The sequence below is a fragment of the Macrobrachium nipponense genome, chromosome 46, assembly GCF_015104395.2.
Source record: "Macrobrachium nipponense isolate FS-2020 chromosome 46, ASM1510439v2, whole genome shotgun sequence".
Lineage (NCBI taxonomy): Eukaryota > Metazoa > Arthropoda > Malacostraca > Decapoda > Palaemonidae > Macrobrachium > Macrobrachium nipponense.
Genome location: NC_061106.1, coordinates 13393927 through 13410969, shown reverse-complemented (window position 1 = coordinate 13410969; position 17043 = coordinate 13393927). Strand labels below are relative to the sequence as shown.

General features: G+C 34.3%; 1 protein-coding gene across 3 annotated transcripts in view; it reads right to left on the bottom strand.

Annotated features, from left to right (window-relative positions):
- LOC135214757 (WD repeat-containing protein 81-like) overlaps positions 1-17043 on the bottom strand; it is a 211296-nt gene that overhangs the window by 22009 nt on the left and 172244 nt on the right. Inside the window, exons 20-26 of one of the 3 annotated variants that reach the window (XM_064249109.1) lie at positions 16732-16903; positions 14845-14966; positions 11286-11395; positions 6309-6516; positions 4840-5025; positions 3906-4013; positions 2646-2795 (exon numbers count right to left, since the gene is read on the bottom strand). In XM_064249109.1, coding sequence (XP_064105179.1) covers positions 2646-2795; positions 3906-4013; positions 4840-5025; positions 6309-6516; positions 11286-11395; positions 14845-14966; positions 16732-16903 — 1056 coding nt within the window. Of the gene's footprint in view, positions 1-2645; positions 2796-3905; positions 4014-4839; positions 5026-6303; positions 6517-11285; positions 11396-14844; positions 14967-16731; positions 16904-17043 lie in introns of those variants that run through there. The other 2 variants (XM_064249110.1, XR_010314462.1) reach the window with 2 other exon arrangements.

Here is a 17043-nt window from a genome sequence, read left to right as displayed (position 1 = left end):
ATTCATACGACACCTTTTTAATCCAAATACCATGTCAATTCCCGGAGGAAGCATACTGGCAGGTGTTTCTGTCTTCTCCGAAAGGTTATTGAATTGACGAATCAAATCAATCAACTCTGCATACGAGGCCAGAAACTCTTGGTGTTCCCCTTCCTCCGGCTCTAACGTACTGTTCTCCGTCACAGGGGATGTTGTCTCACCCCTATCTTCTGACAAACGGCCTAGAATTCCACAGCCGCCTGCCCCTACGGCCACGGTCTCTTTGATCTTTGCTGGCCGCCGTTGGCTCGATCCCGAATAGTCAGTAGGGGACGAGAACGCCTCACTCTTTCTCTGCTCACGGATCTAGAGCGAGAATCTCGTCTAGATCACCAAGATAAAGGCTTCCTTGAAACTGATATAACTTTGTCTCTATTAGTATTGGTATCGTTTTCAAGCGTCGGAGAACTCGGCCTCGACCTTTCATCCAGACGGACACTGCCTTCCACGAACGTATCCGACAAGGTTGCCAACTCCCTACTTTTCGTACTTTTAATAGGAGCCTTATCATCCTTTGTGCGTATTTTGAATGGCCTTACGAGCGAAACTGGAACCTGCATTCTATCCTCTGCTGCACCCTTCGCCGCCAACGTCGATTTTACCAGCGGTATCGTAGTCTTTGTAATCCGAACTGGCAACTCCGCGTCGGCCGCTAGTCCGTCGACCGTCGCCTCTCTCGCTTGTTCGGACTCTTGCAAACGGCTTCGTCCGCTAGCTTTGTGCTTACCAGCCACTGACTTCCCGACCTTCCTGCTGACTGGGATACGACAGTCCTGGTCTGAAGATGAAGAAGAATTCACTCTTCTCCTCTTAGTCCGAGGATCAGTCGCAAAATCCCGAATCCTCCAACGCTTGACTGGCGCTCGCCGTGACGACATAGGACTTAGCGATGACGCTGAACTAGAGGAAGAAGAAGAAGAAGGCGAATCACACCTTTTCATTTTGTCTCTCTTATCCATTCTCTTCTCTATATCCTGTAATTTCTGCATTACAGTTTGTATTGCCGTCCAACCTATGCGCTTCAGGAGCTGGTGTCTGGAACAAAGATGGCGATGCTCCCCCTCTACCTGATGGGAACAAAGGAGCGTGCATATTATGCATAAAATTACCCAAGACCCCTCCTGACGTTTCCGATAATGAATCGCTAGGAGAAACCAAAGGGGTATGGGACAAATTTAAAGCAGGTGGAGAAACAAATGGAGCAGCTTGGTTTATTGCCGATACAAAAGAAGCCGGTAAGGTTTGGTCATCCAAAGATGGCATCACCACCTTCCTTTTGTATTGGCCTTTCTCATAGAACTTTTTCCACTGTTCCACCGACCAACCGCGACAAACAGAACATGGATTAGTAATCGTACCTACGTTTTCCCTGCACCTACTACACGTTGGATGAGGATCCGTCGACACCGAAGTTATAAATCTAGAACATGGAAAGCCACTGACTCCTGGGCATTTTCTTTGTCTCCTCTTCGAAACGGCAGACGATCCCAATGTTGAGGCGAAAATCTCCATCATATCACTTATACACTCTTACCGATCACACTCAGAGAAAGAAAAAGTAATCAGAAAATGAAAAATGAAATGGATAAAAAACGGGCAAACTGAAAACCGGCTTTAAATCAGATAGACAGTAAACACGTCTTATCTTAAAGGCGGTAGGAAAATAACTGATGGGTCACAGGTTGCCGTGGGCATTCTGGGTATACATGCCCCGTGACCTGGTATAGATGCCAATAGTCCCTGGATCTCACAAGTGTAATTTTAATTCTACCGGTTTCCAGCTTGGCGCTGGTTAATCCTAATGTTAAGACCAAAGGTTTGTTCCGTATATGAACAAATACCATCTCTGTAATGTAATTGAGGACCCCACTTAAGCCCCGTCCAAATGGTTGAGCTTCGCTCAATGTGACGTCAGAAGCAGAGATACAGCTGGAAAAATTCTGACTTTCCCTGCTTCTGATGTCACATCAAACAAAGTTCGTCATTATATGAAAGTCAGTGTTAACATACATGTTAGTAGTTAAGACAGATAAGAGTAAATGGTTACCTTGTAATAGTTTACCTGTACTCTGTGCCTCCATTTCTACCAGATTACATCAAATTACCAGCAATTTTATTGACTTATATGTTCTTTATATTTTATTATGCCTAATATAGCAAAATTACAATTACAGCTACCATCACATTGTAACAGGTAAAAAATAAAGGTAACAACATTACCTGAGAATATTTTTGGACAATTATACATATATGGGTTGTACTGGGGTGCAGAGATGTAGTACATTCTCGCATGAAATCTCATTGGTGACTATTATTTCTAATAATGCAAATTCAGGGTTTCTAATCTTAAACGTCATCTTTTCATTTTAGAGGATGTAAGAAAGATGTAAGAATTTTATTTAAATTAATAGTCTTGATTAGCAGAATTTTAAAGAAAAGCAATTATGGTCTAGTGCAAATAAACTGTTTTCCATACATTTTTATAAATAAATAACAATGCGATACTGTGCTATGGCCTAGTTAGTTATATATTTTGCACTTATGGGAAGCAAATACTACTGGTTAAGTAAATTATATTATTTTTTATTTTAAAACTAAAAACATACTTCTCCTTCATGAGGTTTCCACGTGGATAAGAGATGTCCTGTGCGTATGTCAAGGACGGAAATAACACCGGAGGAATGTGCTACAGTGACAAGACGTCCATCACCACTTGTATCTACACATCGTACCAAACCTGCACCACCCATTGATACCTATTTAGAAAAAAAAAAGTATCAAAACCCACATTCAGTCATATGCTACAATGGCTAGTAAGGCATGTACAGGTCGACAGAGGACAAGTAATTTACAGGTAACAGTAGAGTGTATGAGAGATGGAACATTTAAGATTTGTTCACCCTGTGTGCCTTGAAAGAAAAAATATGGAAGTGCTTTCTTACTACAGGAGGCTGGGCTGTGGATTGTAAGTGAAAAATTAGAAACTGATGGAGAAGGCAAACTGAAGGATCATAAATAAAAAAATTAAAAAAACTTTAAAAAAGTTATTGTGAATCTGAAATAACAACTAAAGAGTTGTGAAAGGACTGAGTTTTCTAATCTGAAACCAAAACTACAGTAAACATGGCAAGGAATTCATGGCAAGGATTTCAGTAAACATGGCAAGGAATTGTAATAATCATTTTGCTAAAACAAAAGCCCCAAACTGCAGACAACCTTCAAACTATGCATTCTAGTTGCTGATGTAGATAAAGTAACATATTAAGTGTTTTGTCTGGAACACCTATTTTGCAAGAAAAGCCTAGGCTATGCATAGTTTATACTGCCTATGTTGCAAGAAAAAGCTTAGGCTATGTAAAGTTTATATTGGTCAACAGAGACAAACATTTATTACTTAAAATACTAACTAATATACTTTTACATGATCACATAAATTATATTTAATGTTTGCTATATATTCAATACATAAGCTATTTCTGCATTTTATTCGATACATAAGCTATTTCTGCATTTAAGATGTTATTTTAGTACTGATGCAATAACCTAATGTACTGATTTATCAAGATTTCAATTAATTTAACAAGCATTTAGCTTTCTTAATATGTAATATTTTTTTCTAATTGTAATATGTACTTACAGCTTATGTAAATTCATTACCATTACTTTGGCAATGCTTACAGATTTGTATTTCAATTCATCAATCTTTTCATCCAAGAAAACAATGATTTACTGTAAATTTCATACCCACAAAATTCCATTCGGGTTTTCTATTATGGTCCATGGATACAAAAATCTTACAGAACAAATACAAGGCCTTCAACAATAAAAAGTAACATGCCATATCAAAGGCATTACCGAGAGCATACTTTGAACTCATGTGTATAGCTGCATGTTCGAAGATCAATAAACCTAAGTGTTGCATCTGTTGTAGCAGCCACTAACTGAGTAGATGGAGGAGACATAGCTGTTAGTACCTGAAAAAAGTAGAACTCTTATAAAGATGTAGCTTTCCTTCACTGATACAAAACTAAGAAGAAATACATTATTTTCATAATTACATAGTTTTATTTTTCACTTCCTAAAAGAATGGCAAACATTACAAGTTTTTTATGATAAAAGCATTCTTTCATAACAATTTATGCTAAAGGCATTCTTACATAAACAAATTAACAATATATATCATAACTGTAATAACTACACAGAATACAGAAACTGAAAGAACAGCAATCTGCTTTACTAAACAATCCAAGTACTAAAACCTAGATGTCAGTACTAAGCAAATGCTACTTTACTGCTCCTTATTCATTAAATTTCATAATAAAATTTATTAAAGGTAGCATTTACTCTTCATTACCCTTTCTTCAAGTAAAATGTTCATGATTTTCCTAACCTGATCTTTCCTGCCACAGCCTTCATTCAAATAATATTCAAAACATTGCAATAAAAATTCAATAAATATATATTCAAAATAAAATTTAATGTAATGAGGTCTGGGTAACCATGGCAAGTCAGGCAGTTTTCATACCTTCTCTATTCCCTTTCCCCTTCACAGCCTTTCAAATTAAAGTAAGGTTGGGTTAATCACTATATCTTTACAGCTGTTAAAGCCTAAATTATTTCATATTAAGGTAAGATGGATTAATCACATCTTTGCATTCAAACTAACATTGCATGATATGCTAAACTATGGATATGCTGTTCAAGTGTACACAAAATATAATTTCAATCAGGAAATGTGGGAACAAAGTGGACAACAAAGTACCACAATCCCCTTATTCTTTTAATAGAATTAGTACTTACAGTAACTGGACTATGGCGAAGGGAATCCAGCTGCTTGATTCCTGCACATATGAACGGATCCCATACATGAACAGTTGAATCACAAGATGCTGCATATCTCATAGCCTCTGAAAAGGTGACTCCAAAGACTGATTTTTTGTGCCCAGTATATGTCCACTGTGCACTAACATGTGCACTGCCATCTCCCTGAGAAAACATTGAGAAAACCTATTAGATTACATGAGTTACAAGTGAGACCACCAAATGACATGTCTATGTTCATGGTTTTGCCCAAAAAATTTTCTCTTAAATGGGTTATAAAAATGACAGTATATGTAGTTATGAAAAAAAAAAAAAAAAAAAAAAAAAACTATCAACAGGCAGAGTCCTGCATCGAGAACAAAAGAAAACTTTAGTGCCATTAGGAGTGGTGAAGGAACACTGCAAATGGTATCATTTTGGCATAAGACCTAAAATGGGACAGGCAACCCAATGTCCTTCATTAGTCCTGGCCAGAAGACAAGACAAAAAAAAAAAACACTTACAGTCACCTCTCAATTAACGCGAGGATTACATTCCTGGAGCCTGTGCGTTAATTAAAAAAAGTGTTATTTATACATTTTTCCCATAAGAAATAACAGTAATAAGGGGGGGGGGGGGGGTTATGTTCCTGGACTTGGGGAACTCTGTACTGCATTATTAACTGATAAATAAAAGTTTTTCACTATTAATAAATACATACAGTAGACTATGTATGTCTTTGTTTATGTTGACGGCCGTCATCTGCGGCGTGCGCCACCCTACGCCTTGGCTGTCCCTCCTCACCCCCTTGCTCGTCTTCCTTCCTGCGCACTCATCTTCTTTCGATTCTTTTTCTGAGAGCATGTGAGCTGGGCTGGGCATAAACGCTCAGTGAGTCCGCCTGCTTCCGCTAGATGATGCTGACGCGCGGGTGATTTGAAAACAACGCTCAGGCGCAAATTTACGTTATCGCAATTTTTGCATTTTTTAAACATTTTGAATATTTTCTAGCTCGCGTTAAATCAAAAATGCATTAACCAAGAGGTGACTGTACTTTCATAGCATGCATTATCTGTATATCCTGAGTCTTTTTAACCTGATGTGGACTCAGCTATGCATTCCAGAAATGCAAAAAGCAGGAGTTAAAAACAAAGCAAAATGCTTTGATTCAACACCAAGTGATCCTGATTTATCATATTCTTCAATATAATGTATCGGCACATTATTTACTTATAGTAGATGTCTGTATTTGTAAATGAAAGCAACAATTATTAATTTCATAAATGTAAACGAAAAATACTGACACTGATTTAAGATCAATGTTTTACCCCTTTGAAACTTTGATTATCTTGACAAACAAATCATTATTCTCACAAGTTTAATATATGAATATCATAGTCAGTGTAACTTTTTTTTAACTGGTTAAAAAGCTTGCTTCATAAAAAAAACTTGAGGAAAAATTACCTTACCTGACTTCGTAATGACCATAATTTCACTGTCTTGTCTTTACTGCAGGATATGAAAGAATTTTCATTATCAAGGATATGTATACTTTTCACACTATTACTATGACCTATAAACGTTTGTAATTTGATCTGTTTGAAGTTGAATCTTAAATCCTGTTCACTTCTTCCAATCTCGTGCTCCCAATATGCTAACCAATTTCCTCGCAGATGCCTGGAAATATGTACAAAAATAGAGTAAAAGGAAACTGAAATCTATCCAACATTGCACTAAAGTACAGAAGCAAGGATATAAACTGTTACTTTACACAGTCTAACCATTAATGATTAAATACACGAGTGTTCCAAATAGACTTTCATGAGAATTTTTTCATTAATCAAAAAGGTTCAGAAACATTATGGTTTTCATTTTACTGTAATAATAGTTTCTTCAGTTATCACAAAGGTTCATACTTTAACATGAAAAACTATCTAAGTTGGATAATGCACATCTTACACTTCGAGCATTTTAATATGTACATCTAATTCCAAGTACACTGTATTTATGCTTGTCTATGCATGGTTACATTCTATTACAAAAAGGACATGTGGGAAAAAGCTGTAATCTAGCCTTACTTTTAATTTTCATATTCCTATTTATTTGTATACAATAGTGCCTCAGGTTACGAAATTAATCCGTTCTGAAGCGGATTCGTAACCTGATTTTTTCGTATCCAGAACTACATTTTACATGTAAATTACCTGATTCGTTCCAAGCCCTACAAAAACACCACAGTAAATTTTACAATAAACAATGAAATACAACAATTTGGACCATTCAATACCTAACCTAACCGTTACTGTACCTGTAAATAAAGTGTATTAGTGTACAGGGTACAAGAAATACTGTACGTACGTGTACGTATGTATGTAGTAAAATGTAGAACCTTATCTTTCGAGTGAGGCAATGTACGAAAGTGGCGACAGAGGAGGAGGACAAACGGCAGAAAACATGAACACTTAACTTTACGAAACAGTAAAAAATGGCAGAAAACATTAACACTAAACTTTACGAAACACATTAACAAATACTTCTTGATTATCTCCATCTTCGTCTCCATAGAAAGCATCCTCTTCTTTCCATGAACTTCAGCAGCATTCTAGGGACCCATGGCTAATAACATAAGTAATTAAGTTCACACACAACACGATAAAGTAACTTACAGTACAACGAAAGTGAAATCACTAACACCAATTTATGTTAATGATCAAAATCTATGTGAACGAACTAATTCCATGTGTGTACGATAACGCTTCCGAAACAAAATGGTCGAGGAACTCCCTTACGTAGATGCATGATGGGAGTGATGCTGACCAATAGGAGAGCAGGATCTTATGGCAGTAACTAGCGCATCAGGAACCAATGGGAGAGCGGGAGGATGGTTGCAAGTTTTAAAATTGTTCTCGGCGGCCCTGGCAAATCTCGGACTTTACAGTACACCCTTTTGCAACTGAATTATTTTCGTACACAGAAGCAAAAAAATCTTCATCTTTGCCTTCGTAACTTGGATTTTTCGTATGTAGGGGCTTTCTTATGTAGAGGTATGACTGTACTTTCAATAGTACACATATTCCATTAAAAAAATTTAGTTGTACAGAAGTTATATCCCAATACATAAAGGCTATTATAAACCTATGGAAATTGACTGTAAATTATGAATGTAACATATCATCACTTGTTGAGAAGCACTGCTTCAATGCTGTTATCAGTATATACATTAAATTTTGTCCACTGGTATTTCAAAGTGTCTCCCGTATGCCGGCGGCGTTCATGAGTGAGCGCCGAAGCGGAAAAAAAGTTTTTTTCAAAAATCACAGCGCGCTTAATTTTCAAGATTAAGAGTTCATTTTTTTGCTCCTTTTTTGTCATTGGCTGAAGTTTAGTATGCAACCATCAGAAATTAAAAAACATATCATTACCATATATAAATATTTGAATATATGACCGCGAAAAAAAATTTCATATATAATAGTATACAAATCGGGCTGTGAGCAAAACGGTAAAAGCTAATGAGTTCATTATTTTTTCATTGTATTGTACACTAAATTACAATGATTTTGGTATATAACAAATTGTAAAACAATTAAAGCTACACAGAGAAAATATTATCACAATATGATGCATGAATTCGTAACGCGCGGACGTAAAAAAAGTTGTTTTAAAAATTCACCATAAATCGACATATTGTCCTAGAGACTTCCCATTTGTTCCAAAATGAAGGTAATTGATTGAATATTACTAGACTGTAGGTGTTGTAGCTTACAATTGCAGTTTTTGACCATTTCGGTCGAGTTAAAGTTGACCGAAGGTCAAATATTTTCTATTTATCGTTATTTATATGAAAATATTTAAAAACTGATAAAAGCTACAACCATGGGTTGTTTCTAGCTGTATTCTACATGAAATTGTGCACATTTCCATATATAAAACTTTATGTAACGGCTAATATAAAACAGTGCAAACATTACGACAATTGGACGAAAAAATTTATGATTTTTTCGGAAGAGTTACCACGCGGATGTAAGGAAAAATATTTTTTCAAAAATTCACCATAAATTGAAATATTGTGCTAGAGACTTCCAATTTGTTGCAAAATAAAGATAAATGATTGAATATTACTAAAATTTAATAGTTTTAGCTAACAATTGTGTTTTTGGACCATTTCGGTTAATCAAAGTTGACCAAAGGTTGATATTTTGGCACATCATTATTTATATGAAAATATTTCAAAACTGATAAAAGTTACAACCATGGGTTGATTTTAGTTGTATTTTACATGAAATTGCACACATTTTCATATATATAACTTTATGTAGCGGCTAATAAAAAACGGTGCAAACATTACGACAATCAGACAAAAAATTTCTGATTTTTTCGGTTATTACGTGGATGTAAAGAGAAAGTTAGTTTCAAAAATTCACCATAAATCGAAATATTGTGCTAGAGACTTTCAATTTGTTACATAATGAAGGTAAATGATCGAATATTACTAGAATGTAAGTTTTTTAGCTTACAATTGCATTTTTCGACCATTTCGGTCGAGTCAAAGTTGACCGAAGGTTGAAATTTTGGCACTTATCATTATTTATATGAAAATATTTCAAAACTGATAAAAGCTACAACCATGGGTTGTTTTTTGTTGTATTCTACATGAAATTGCACACATTTCCATATATGTATAAAACTTTATGTAACGGTTAATATAAAACGGTGCAAACATTACGACAATCGGACAAAAAAATTTCTGATTTTTTCGGAAGAGTTACCGCACGACATAAGGAAAAAGTTTGTTTCAAAAATTCACCATAAATCGAAATATCGTGCTAGATACTTCCAATTTGTTGCAAAATAAAGGTAAATGATTGAATATTACTAGAATGTAAGAGTTTTAGCTAACAATTGCATTTTTCGATAATTTCGGTCGAGTCAAAGTTGACCACGGTTGATATTTTGGCACTTATTGTTATTTATATGAAAATATTTCAAAACTGATAAAAGCTACAACCATGGGTTGTTTTTAGTTGTATTCTACATGAAATTGCGCACATTTCCATATATAAAACTTTATGTAACGGCTAATATAAAGCAGTGCAAACATTACGACAATCGGACAAAAAATGTCTAATTTTTTCGGAAGTGTTACGGCGCGGACGTAAGGAAAAAGTTTTTTCATAAATTCACCATAAATCGAAATATTGTGCTAGAGACTTCCAATTTGTTGTAAAATTAAGGTAAATGATTGAATATTACTAGAATATAAGAGTTTTAGCTTACAATTGTGTTTTTCGACCATTACGGTAGAGTCAAAGTTGACCGAAGGTTGAAATTTTGGCACTTATCGTTATTTATATGAAAATATTTCAAAACTGATAAAAGCTCCAACCATGGGTTGTTTTTTGTTGTGTTCTACATGAAATTGTGCACATTTTCATATATAAAGCTCTTATGTAATGGCTAATATAAAATTGTGCAAAAATTATGTCAAAGTGACGAAATAATTTCTGAGATGTGTCGCTGATGGTTTTTAGTACGAGAAGAAAGAAATTCACGCTTGGGCACCTGGGTAACGATTTTAAACAAAATAACAGCTTGATCCGTGGACTCCCAGCATCCCTCAAGGTGCGTGATTCAAAGGTTTTCACCAAGTAGGCCTATACCTATTTTTCCACGAAGTTTTTAAAAAACCTTTTTGCGTCTACGTTTCATATGTCAATTCGGCACCCAACACAATTTTCATCGACGTTTAAGGGTTAATACTGATATGAGTTATATACGCACTGCAAATGGACCTCACAGACAGCACCCTATTACTAAAAATTACTGTAGCCCAGTAGTACTTAATAATGACCTCTCTATTAACACCACTATTAAGTTCAAACGAAAAACTATGGCAAACTCCAAAAATGAGGATGAAAGTATGACATGAAAAATGAAGTGTTCATTACTGTAGGAATAAAATGCATTCAAGAGAAAGTTGCATTACTTAAATTCATGAATGCCAAAAGCTACAGCTAGGCACTATGTAAAGACATTTTTCTGTGGTGAAACTTCTTTTAAATGTATTTAATTAAGGTACAGCACAACAATGAAGAGTTAGTCACCAAAGGGAGAAAACAAAAGTATTCTTAAACCATCAGACACAAAAGTACTCAGTGTGACATCCGACAACTCTCAAAAAGGAGATAATAGTATGTACATGAAAGGGGAATTGATCAAGATTATGATATTTGTTAAATTCTGTATAATATTCTGTAGATAAAACATTCAATAAATACATTATCACTAATACTACTAACAATGACAGACATCAATCAATCTCAAAATCTCAATTAATCTCAGTTGGTACAATGATGGGTTAGAATGGCCCAAATAAAAATAAAATTTTACTGCATATGCACTATAGCTAAAATTGTACAAATGAAACAAAAACTACTATACATTACCTCTGAGTATCTTCCATCCTACATCCCGTGTATTTTGATATATCTATGGTAGTTGCAAAACCTATTGATGGAGGAAGTTCCATCTGGGAATTAATTCCATCAGATGCATCCTGTGGAAACATATTATTGTATCTGTCATCCTTTCAAGCATCTAAACCAGATTTTTAATAATAAATAATAAATTTTTTTTCATCAAACCTAAAACAAAAGGAATAAGCAAACAACTTTGACTTCAAGACAAAATAAAAATGCAAAATAATTTCTCTATTCCATAAACACAACATTTAATCTTTTACCTTCAATTTGCACAAGTAAAACTTTAATCAATTTGTCTATTATATCAGTTAAAATTTCAGGTACAGTAATAGTAGTAAACATTTAGTTAAAAAATACTTGGATAATGAACCGTAAAGTATCATAGAAAGAAAATGTGACAGAAAGAAGGGCACAGAAGTTTTTTTTTAAATTAAACCACAGCAGCTCACTCACATAAACTTGATATTTGGAATGAAATTTGAATGAAAATCTACTGCTTTACTTTTCTATTAAATTTTTATTATCATAACTTCGTTGGAGATAACCAAGCAAAAAAATTATGCTTCGTAGTTGATCTCAGGCTAAACTATTAAAAACTTACTTAGATCCACATTTTTCAAATACCACAGCAGCCTCCCTTCTCCAATACAAGTCTGGATCTTAGAGGCTTTACTTTATTACAATTAGCCTCAAAAGACCTTTCTGTGCACCAATCTTTCAAATTTTGCTATAAAGCAATGGAGGCTTAGTTATGTTCTCAAAAGTAAGCTACAGGGCAGTTAAGGTAACAAGTATTTTTACTACATTATTTACTGATAATGTGTGATGAAAAAGATGTTGGGTGTCACATGACAGTGCCAATGACTTTGGTAAAAATACTTTGGTGAAGGTTTCATCATATTGTGTGGGAATGATTTTCACTTGAAATACAATATTTTGTATGAGTTTGATAAATATATATAGGTTTACAATTCTTTATGCAAAATTCTAAAAACCATAAAGCTCTAAAAACTGAAAATGAAATGTAATGCTAATCAGTCATACTTAGTGTATGAGAGAGAGAGAGAGAGAGAGAGAGAGAGAGAGAGAGAGAGAGAGAGAGAGAGATAGAGAGAGAGAGAGAGAAGAGAGAGAGAGAGAGAGAGAGAGAGAGAGAGAGAGAGAGAGAGAAACTACATACTGGCCCTGGGTAGGTGTATTGAGAATAATGATAATTTTATTAAAAGTTTTTACTTAATGTATCCAATTATATTGCATGTCTTATCGTCACATAATCATATTACAAAATATGAACATAGTATGCATTCAGGTAATGTTTACATTCGTAAAATCATCAACAAATGACTTTTTACTGACGTCATCACTGCCATTAGTTGCTGACTAAAACTTACTTCTGAAATACTATTTTTTTGTAAATTATCAAAGCTGGGTTTAGAAAATACAACTTACTTTATGTACAAATCCAGTAAATTTAGTGAAGTAAGGGCATGATTTTGCCAGTTTCAGATGTTGTTTTACCTCCTCCAAAACATTTTGCAGCCGCACATTATTTGTTTCTTTAGCCATAGCTATATGCAGAGCTTAAATTTAGTGGTTTACTTTCTTAACACCTCATTGCATGAAGGATGAATAACCACCATTGAAAATATTGCATGAAGGATGAATAACCACCATTGAAAATATTGCATGAAGGATGAATAACCACCATTGAAAATATTGCATGAAGGATGAATAACCACCAGGGCAAATAAGCAAGTTTTTAATAAATCAACAATTATAATGTGTAACTCCTAATGAACGTGTTTTAGTTATGGTAGCTAACATTGGTAAACAGCCGTTTGTCAACTGGAGTTATTTATGTCAGTACTTGCTGCTGTTAAGTGGTTGTTAATTATCTGAAATAGTAGCTAATTCTCACACATGCCACAAGTTTGATCATTTAACCTACTGAACATTTGATTCTGACTATTAATAAGTTAAAAGCTTACTTTAAGATATAATATGCTTGCATATTTGGCATGGCCTTGAATAAACTACTGAAACTGCATCTCTCACTATAGTACATGTTATTACATAATGTATCTGTGATGAAATCAAGTTTTGGGACACTGTTTTCAGGATCGTATGATACACAAGCTCGTATTCAGTATATTTTTTGGCTTTACAGAATATTTTTTCTAGAAATAAAATGTGTTTGTGTATTTACAGAGCAAGCTTTTGTTCCACACAAATACCCAGAGGTTTTGGATTAGGGATTATGAACTGTATAAGGCAGTCTTTGCTTATGGCACTTGGCTAAGACATTGTTAACCAGATTTTCAGCAACGGTAAGCGATTTTCGGTGTTGGTAAGCGGTTTATTGGCATTGGTAAGTGGTTTATTGGTGTCGATTACAACATAAATGCCATTTACGTATTACAATAAAGTAATTATCTGTGTATTTTGGTTATCAGCAATTTCCGGTTGGTGGCGTTCAACCAGGAAGGGAACCCACCCCATGAAGTGGGGACTGCCTGTACTGTATTAATTTTATTATTAATCATTTATTACATATATACATGTATTAACACCAAAGTTGGCTTGTTTTTTGGTGATTTTTCAGTTTTAGTAATGACACTCCAAATATTTTCATTTCAATGTCATCTCACAGTCCCCTTCTCTCTCACATAGAAGTGGTCAATAAGAAAAAGAGTTGCCCTCAAGTACATCTGATTCTTTAGACTGATCAAATTATTACCAAAGAAAAAAAATCATACGCAATCCGATTACACTGGACCCATCATATTTCATTTGGTAAGACATTTGTTCTAAGAGTTATATATGTAAAACCATTATAAAGTAGTTCAACAAGACCACTAAGCTACATACGTATATGAATTATCCAACAAATACTTGACCAAGTTGTAACACCACAAAAATTTTATGCCCTTCAGATATGAGGTATATTTGTTTGAGAAGAAATTATGCATTACATCACAGCTGGAGGCTCATTTTTTTGTTAAATTTTAAATTTAAAAAATTGAAGAGAATCTTCAAATAACACTGTTCAAGAGTCTAGGGTCTCTGTTTAAGGCAATATCCAATAGTATCAAATTGTATTTAAGTAGGAACATATGAATTTTGCATATTACACTTAAGAAGCACAAGAAAAAACTGATTCAAATGGACATGCAGCCAACTATACCTAATGGAGAACCGAGAAATGAATTAAAAATTGATATGTCTGCACAGAGACTACACACAATGCACACAATTAAGTACTTCTGAATTATACAGATTTACTTGATATACAATCAACTGATCATCACAGCACAATTATAATGGAAAAAAAAAACAATCAACGCAGAGATCAAAACTCTACTGAACTTTAAAAATCTGATATATTCATTTAATAAAGATTACTTTTTCTTTCAATTCTTGTTCTATCAGGAACTATTTAGCTTGGTTCTAGATGGCAATGGAATCATGACACAAAAAATTAGAGACAAAATATAAACTGTAAATTTGATACAACATACTCTACCTTAATATCTATTCTGTTTCCAGTCATTGCTACATTGGGGCCTTTGATACTTGAACGCCTTCCACCAGGATCATCAACAGTACTGGATGAGTTGCTCATTGCAAGACCATCATCTGTTAGTACTGTTAAAATGTCTCATCATACTTTACACATAATTATTCTGTTAAACAAAAATACACAGTAAAGCACCGCAGTTTTGAGCTAATAATAAGTGCAAAATAATTGCCACTTTGGCACAAATGAGATTTACAAACTAAGATTTTTTAAGAAAAACCTGAATTCAAAAAATAAAAATTCACACGTAAGTTACAGTTTAATCCATGAGCAAATTCATTACACTGACAAAAATGAAAGAGTGATTAGCTAGCTAATGGTCCAACAGCTAGCTATCCAAGGTCATGGTTTGTCAACAGTACAAACACATCACTGTGGTATCTGATTGATGCCAACTGACACAGTGGCTCACTTTGGGAGAGATGAGATCACCAGTCTCTTCATTCTTGGTTTCATCAGATCTACAAATTAGTCTTTCTTGGTCAGTTACATTCTCATTCAGACTGATCCATTTAAGAACTACCCTTTCATAATTCTCATAACTTTCTTTTTATGCCATATGTGTTAATTCAATTTTCTTTCCTATCTTTTATTTCACTGTCTTAACATTCTCATTTTCTATTTTTTGGTTGTGACTACATTTACAATACTGGATTGTCAGTAAATTTATTCATTTAATTTATCAAAGATATTATGGCCCAGTACTTAACTCCATAATCTCGATCCTTGGGTGACCAAAACATCCATTGGAGCAAGGTAGCTCAGGTCATCAATATTGGGCATGCTACACTTTTTAAAAAGATATTTCCTGTGGCATTTGGTAATTTTCTGCTTATATTATGCTGAGTTTATGTTTTTATCTTGCCCAAAATTCAAGAAAGCATTGTGCTATTATCCATCAATTCACATATTTCTATATTTGAAACAAGTAAAAATTCCATTTCTCCCTAAAAATGCTAAGCCCACTGAAACAGACCCATTCTCAGCCCAGTGATACCATCAGTGGCTTTCACCATGGCAGTCCTGTGTTCAAATCCGGCTACTATTAGATTTCCATAGGCACAATACCTTTCTGACCCTGCTGAGTCATTAAGCATTTTACATAAAGTTGTAGTTTTAGCCTCTAAGGATGTGTACATATGCAATGAAATCTGATGCTCATTGACAGCCTTTTATAAATCTTTGTCTGGCTCCTTAACAATGATTCAACTGGAATGAAAACAATTACGTTGCACTTTGTATGAACATATTGAAAAAGTACTAGAAAAATGTCATTCTTAAAAATACAGTTGGCACAACTGATGGTCTACTTGAAGAATGCTGAATCTATGAGTACAGCAGATGCCTGGCTTTATACTTTATAAGTGATTTTCAGTTCAACAACTAATCTCACATAAGTTCATTTTATTTTTCTTGTTTTACTGGTCTGACAACTGAGAAAGTGATTTGACTGAGGTGCAATAATTCATTACTTCTAAAGTTTAACATCACCTTTCAGTGTTTATTTTTCAGCCTTACCTTTGCAATACAAGTATGGTTCAAAACCTGATCAGGACTATTTAAAAAATATTGCAGTACTTCAAATGATTCTCATATAAACAGCATGTGTTTTACAGGTCTTAATAGTCTTTTACTAAAAATTAAAAATTAAAGAAAGGTATCACAAGATTTCACATCCTATTAAAAAGTCCAAGAATGTCAAAAGATACACATACATACCTCACAAAAGTGGATGAGCTTTTAAATACTGCATAACTGAAATAAATTATTCAATAATGTATTCATCAGTTTTCAAGCTTCCAAAATCTATTCTATTACAGAAAAAACATTTACCTGCTGCATGATCAGCTTGATTGTTTTCATCATGCTGAAGACAAAGGGACCTCAATAAATCATGATTGGGAAGAGTTGCCTCCATGTATGAAGCCCCAAGGAATCTACATAAAGGGACGTAAGACAAGTATGCTAATTCTGGTGTAAATACTTGTTTCAGTTCTTCAATGGCCTGAAAAGTTAAAACAGAATAATGGAATAGTCATTGTACCTCTACAAAAAAACTTAACAAAATTCTTTCAAGCCAGTTCATCAAACAAATGCTGTCTAAGCATATCCTGCATCTTAAAAAAATAAGACTGAAATGAAGAC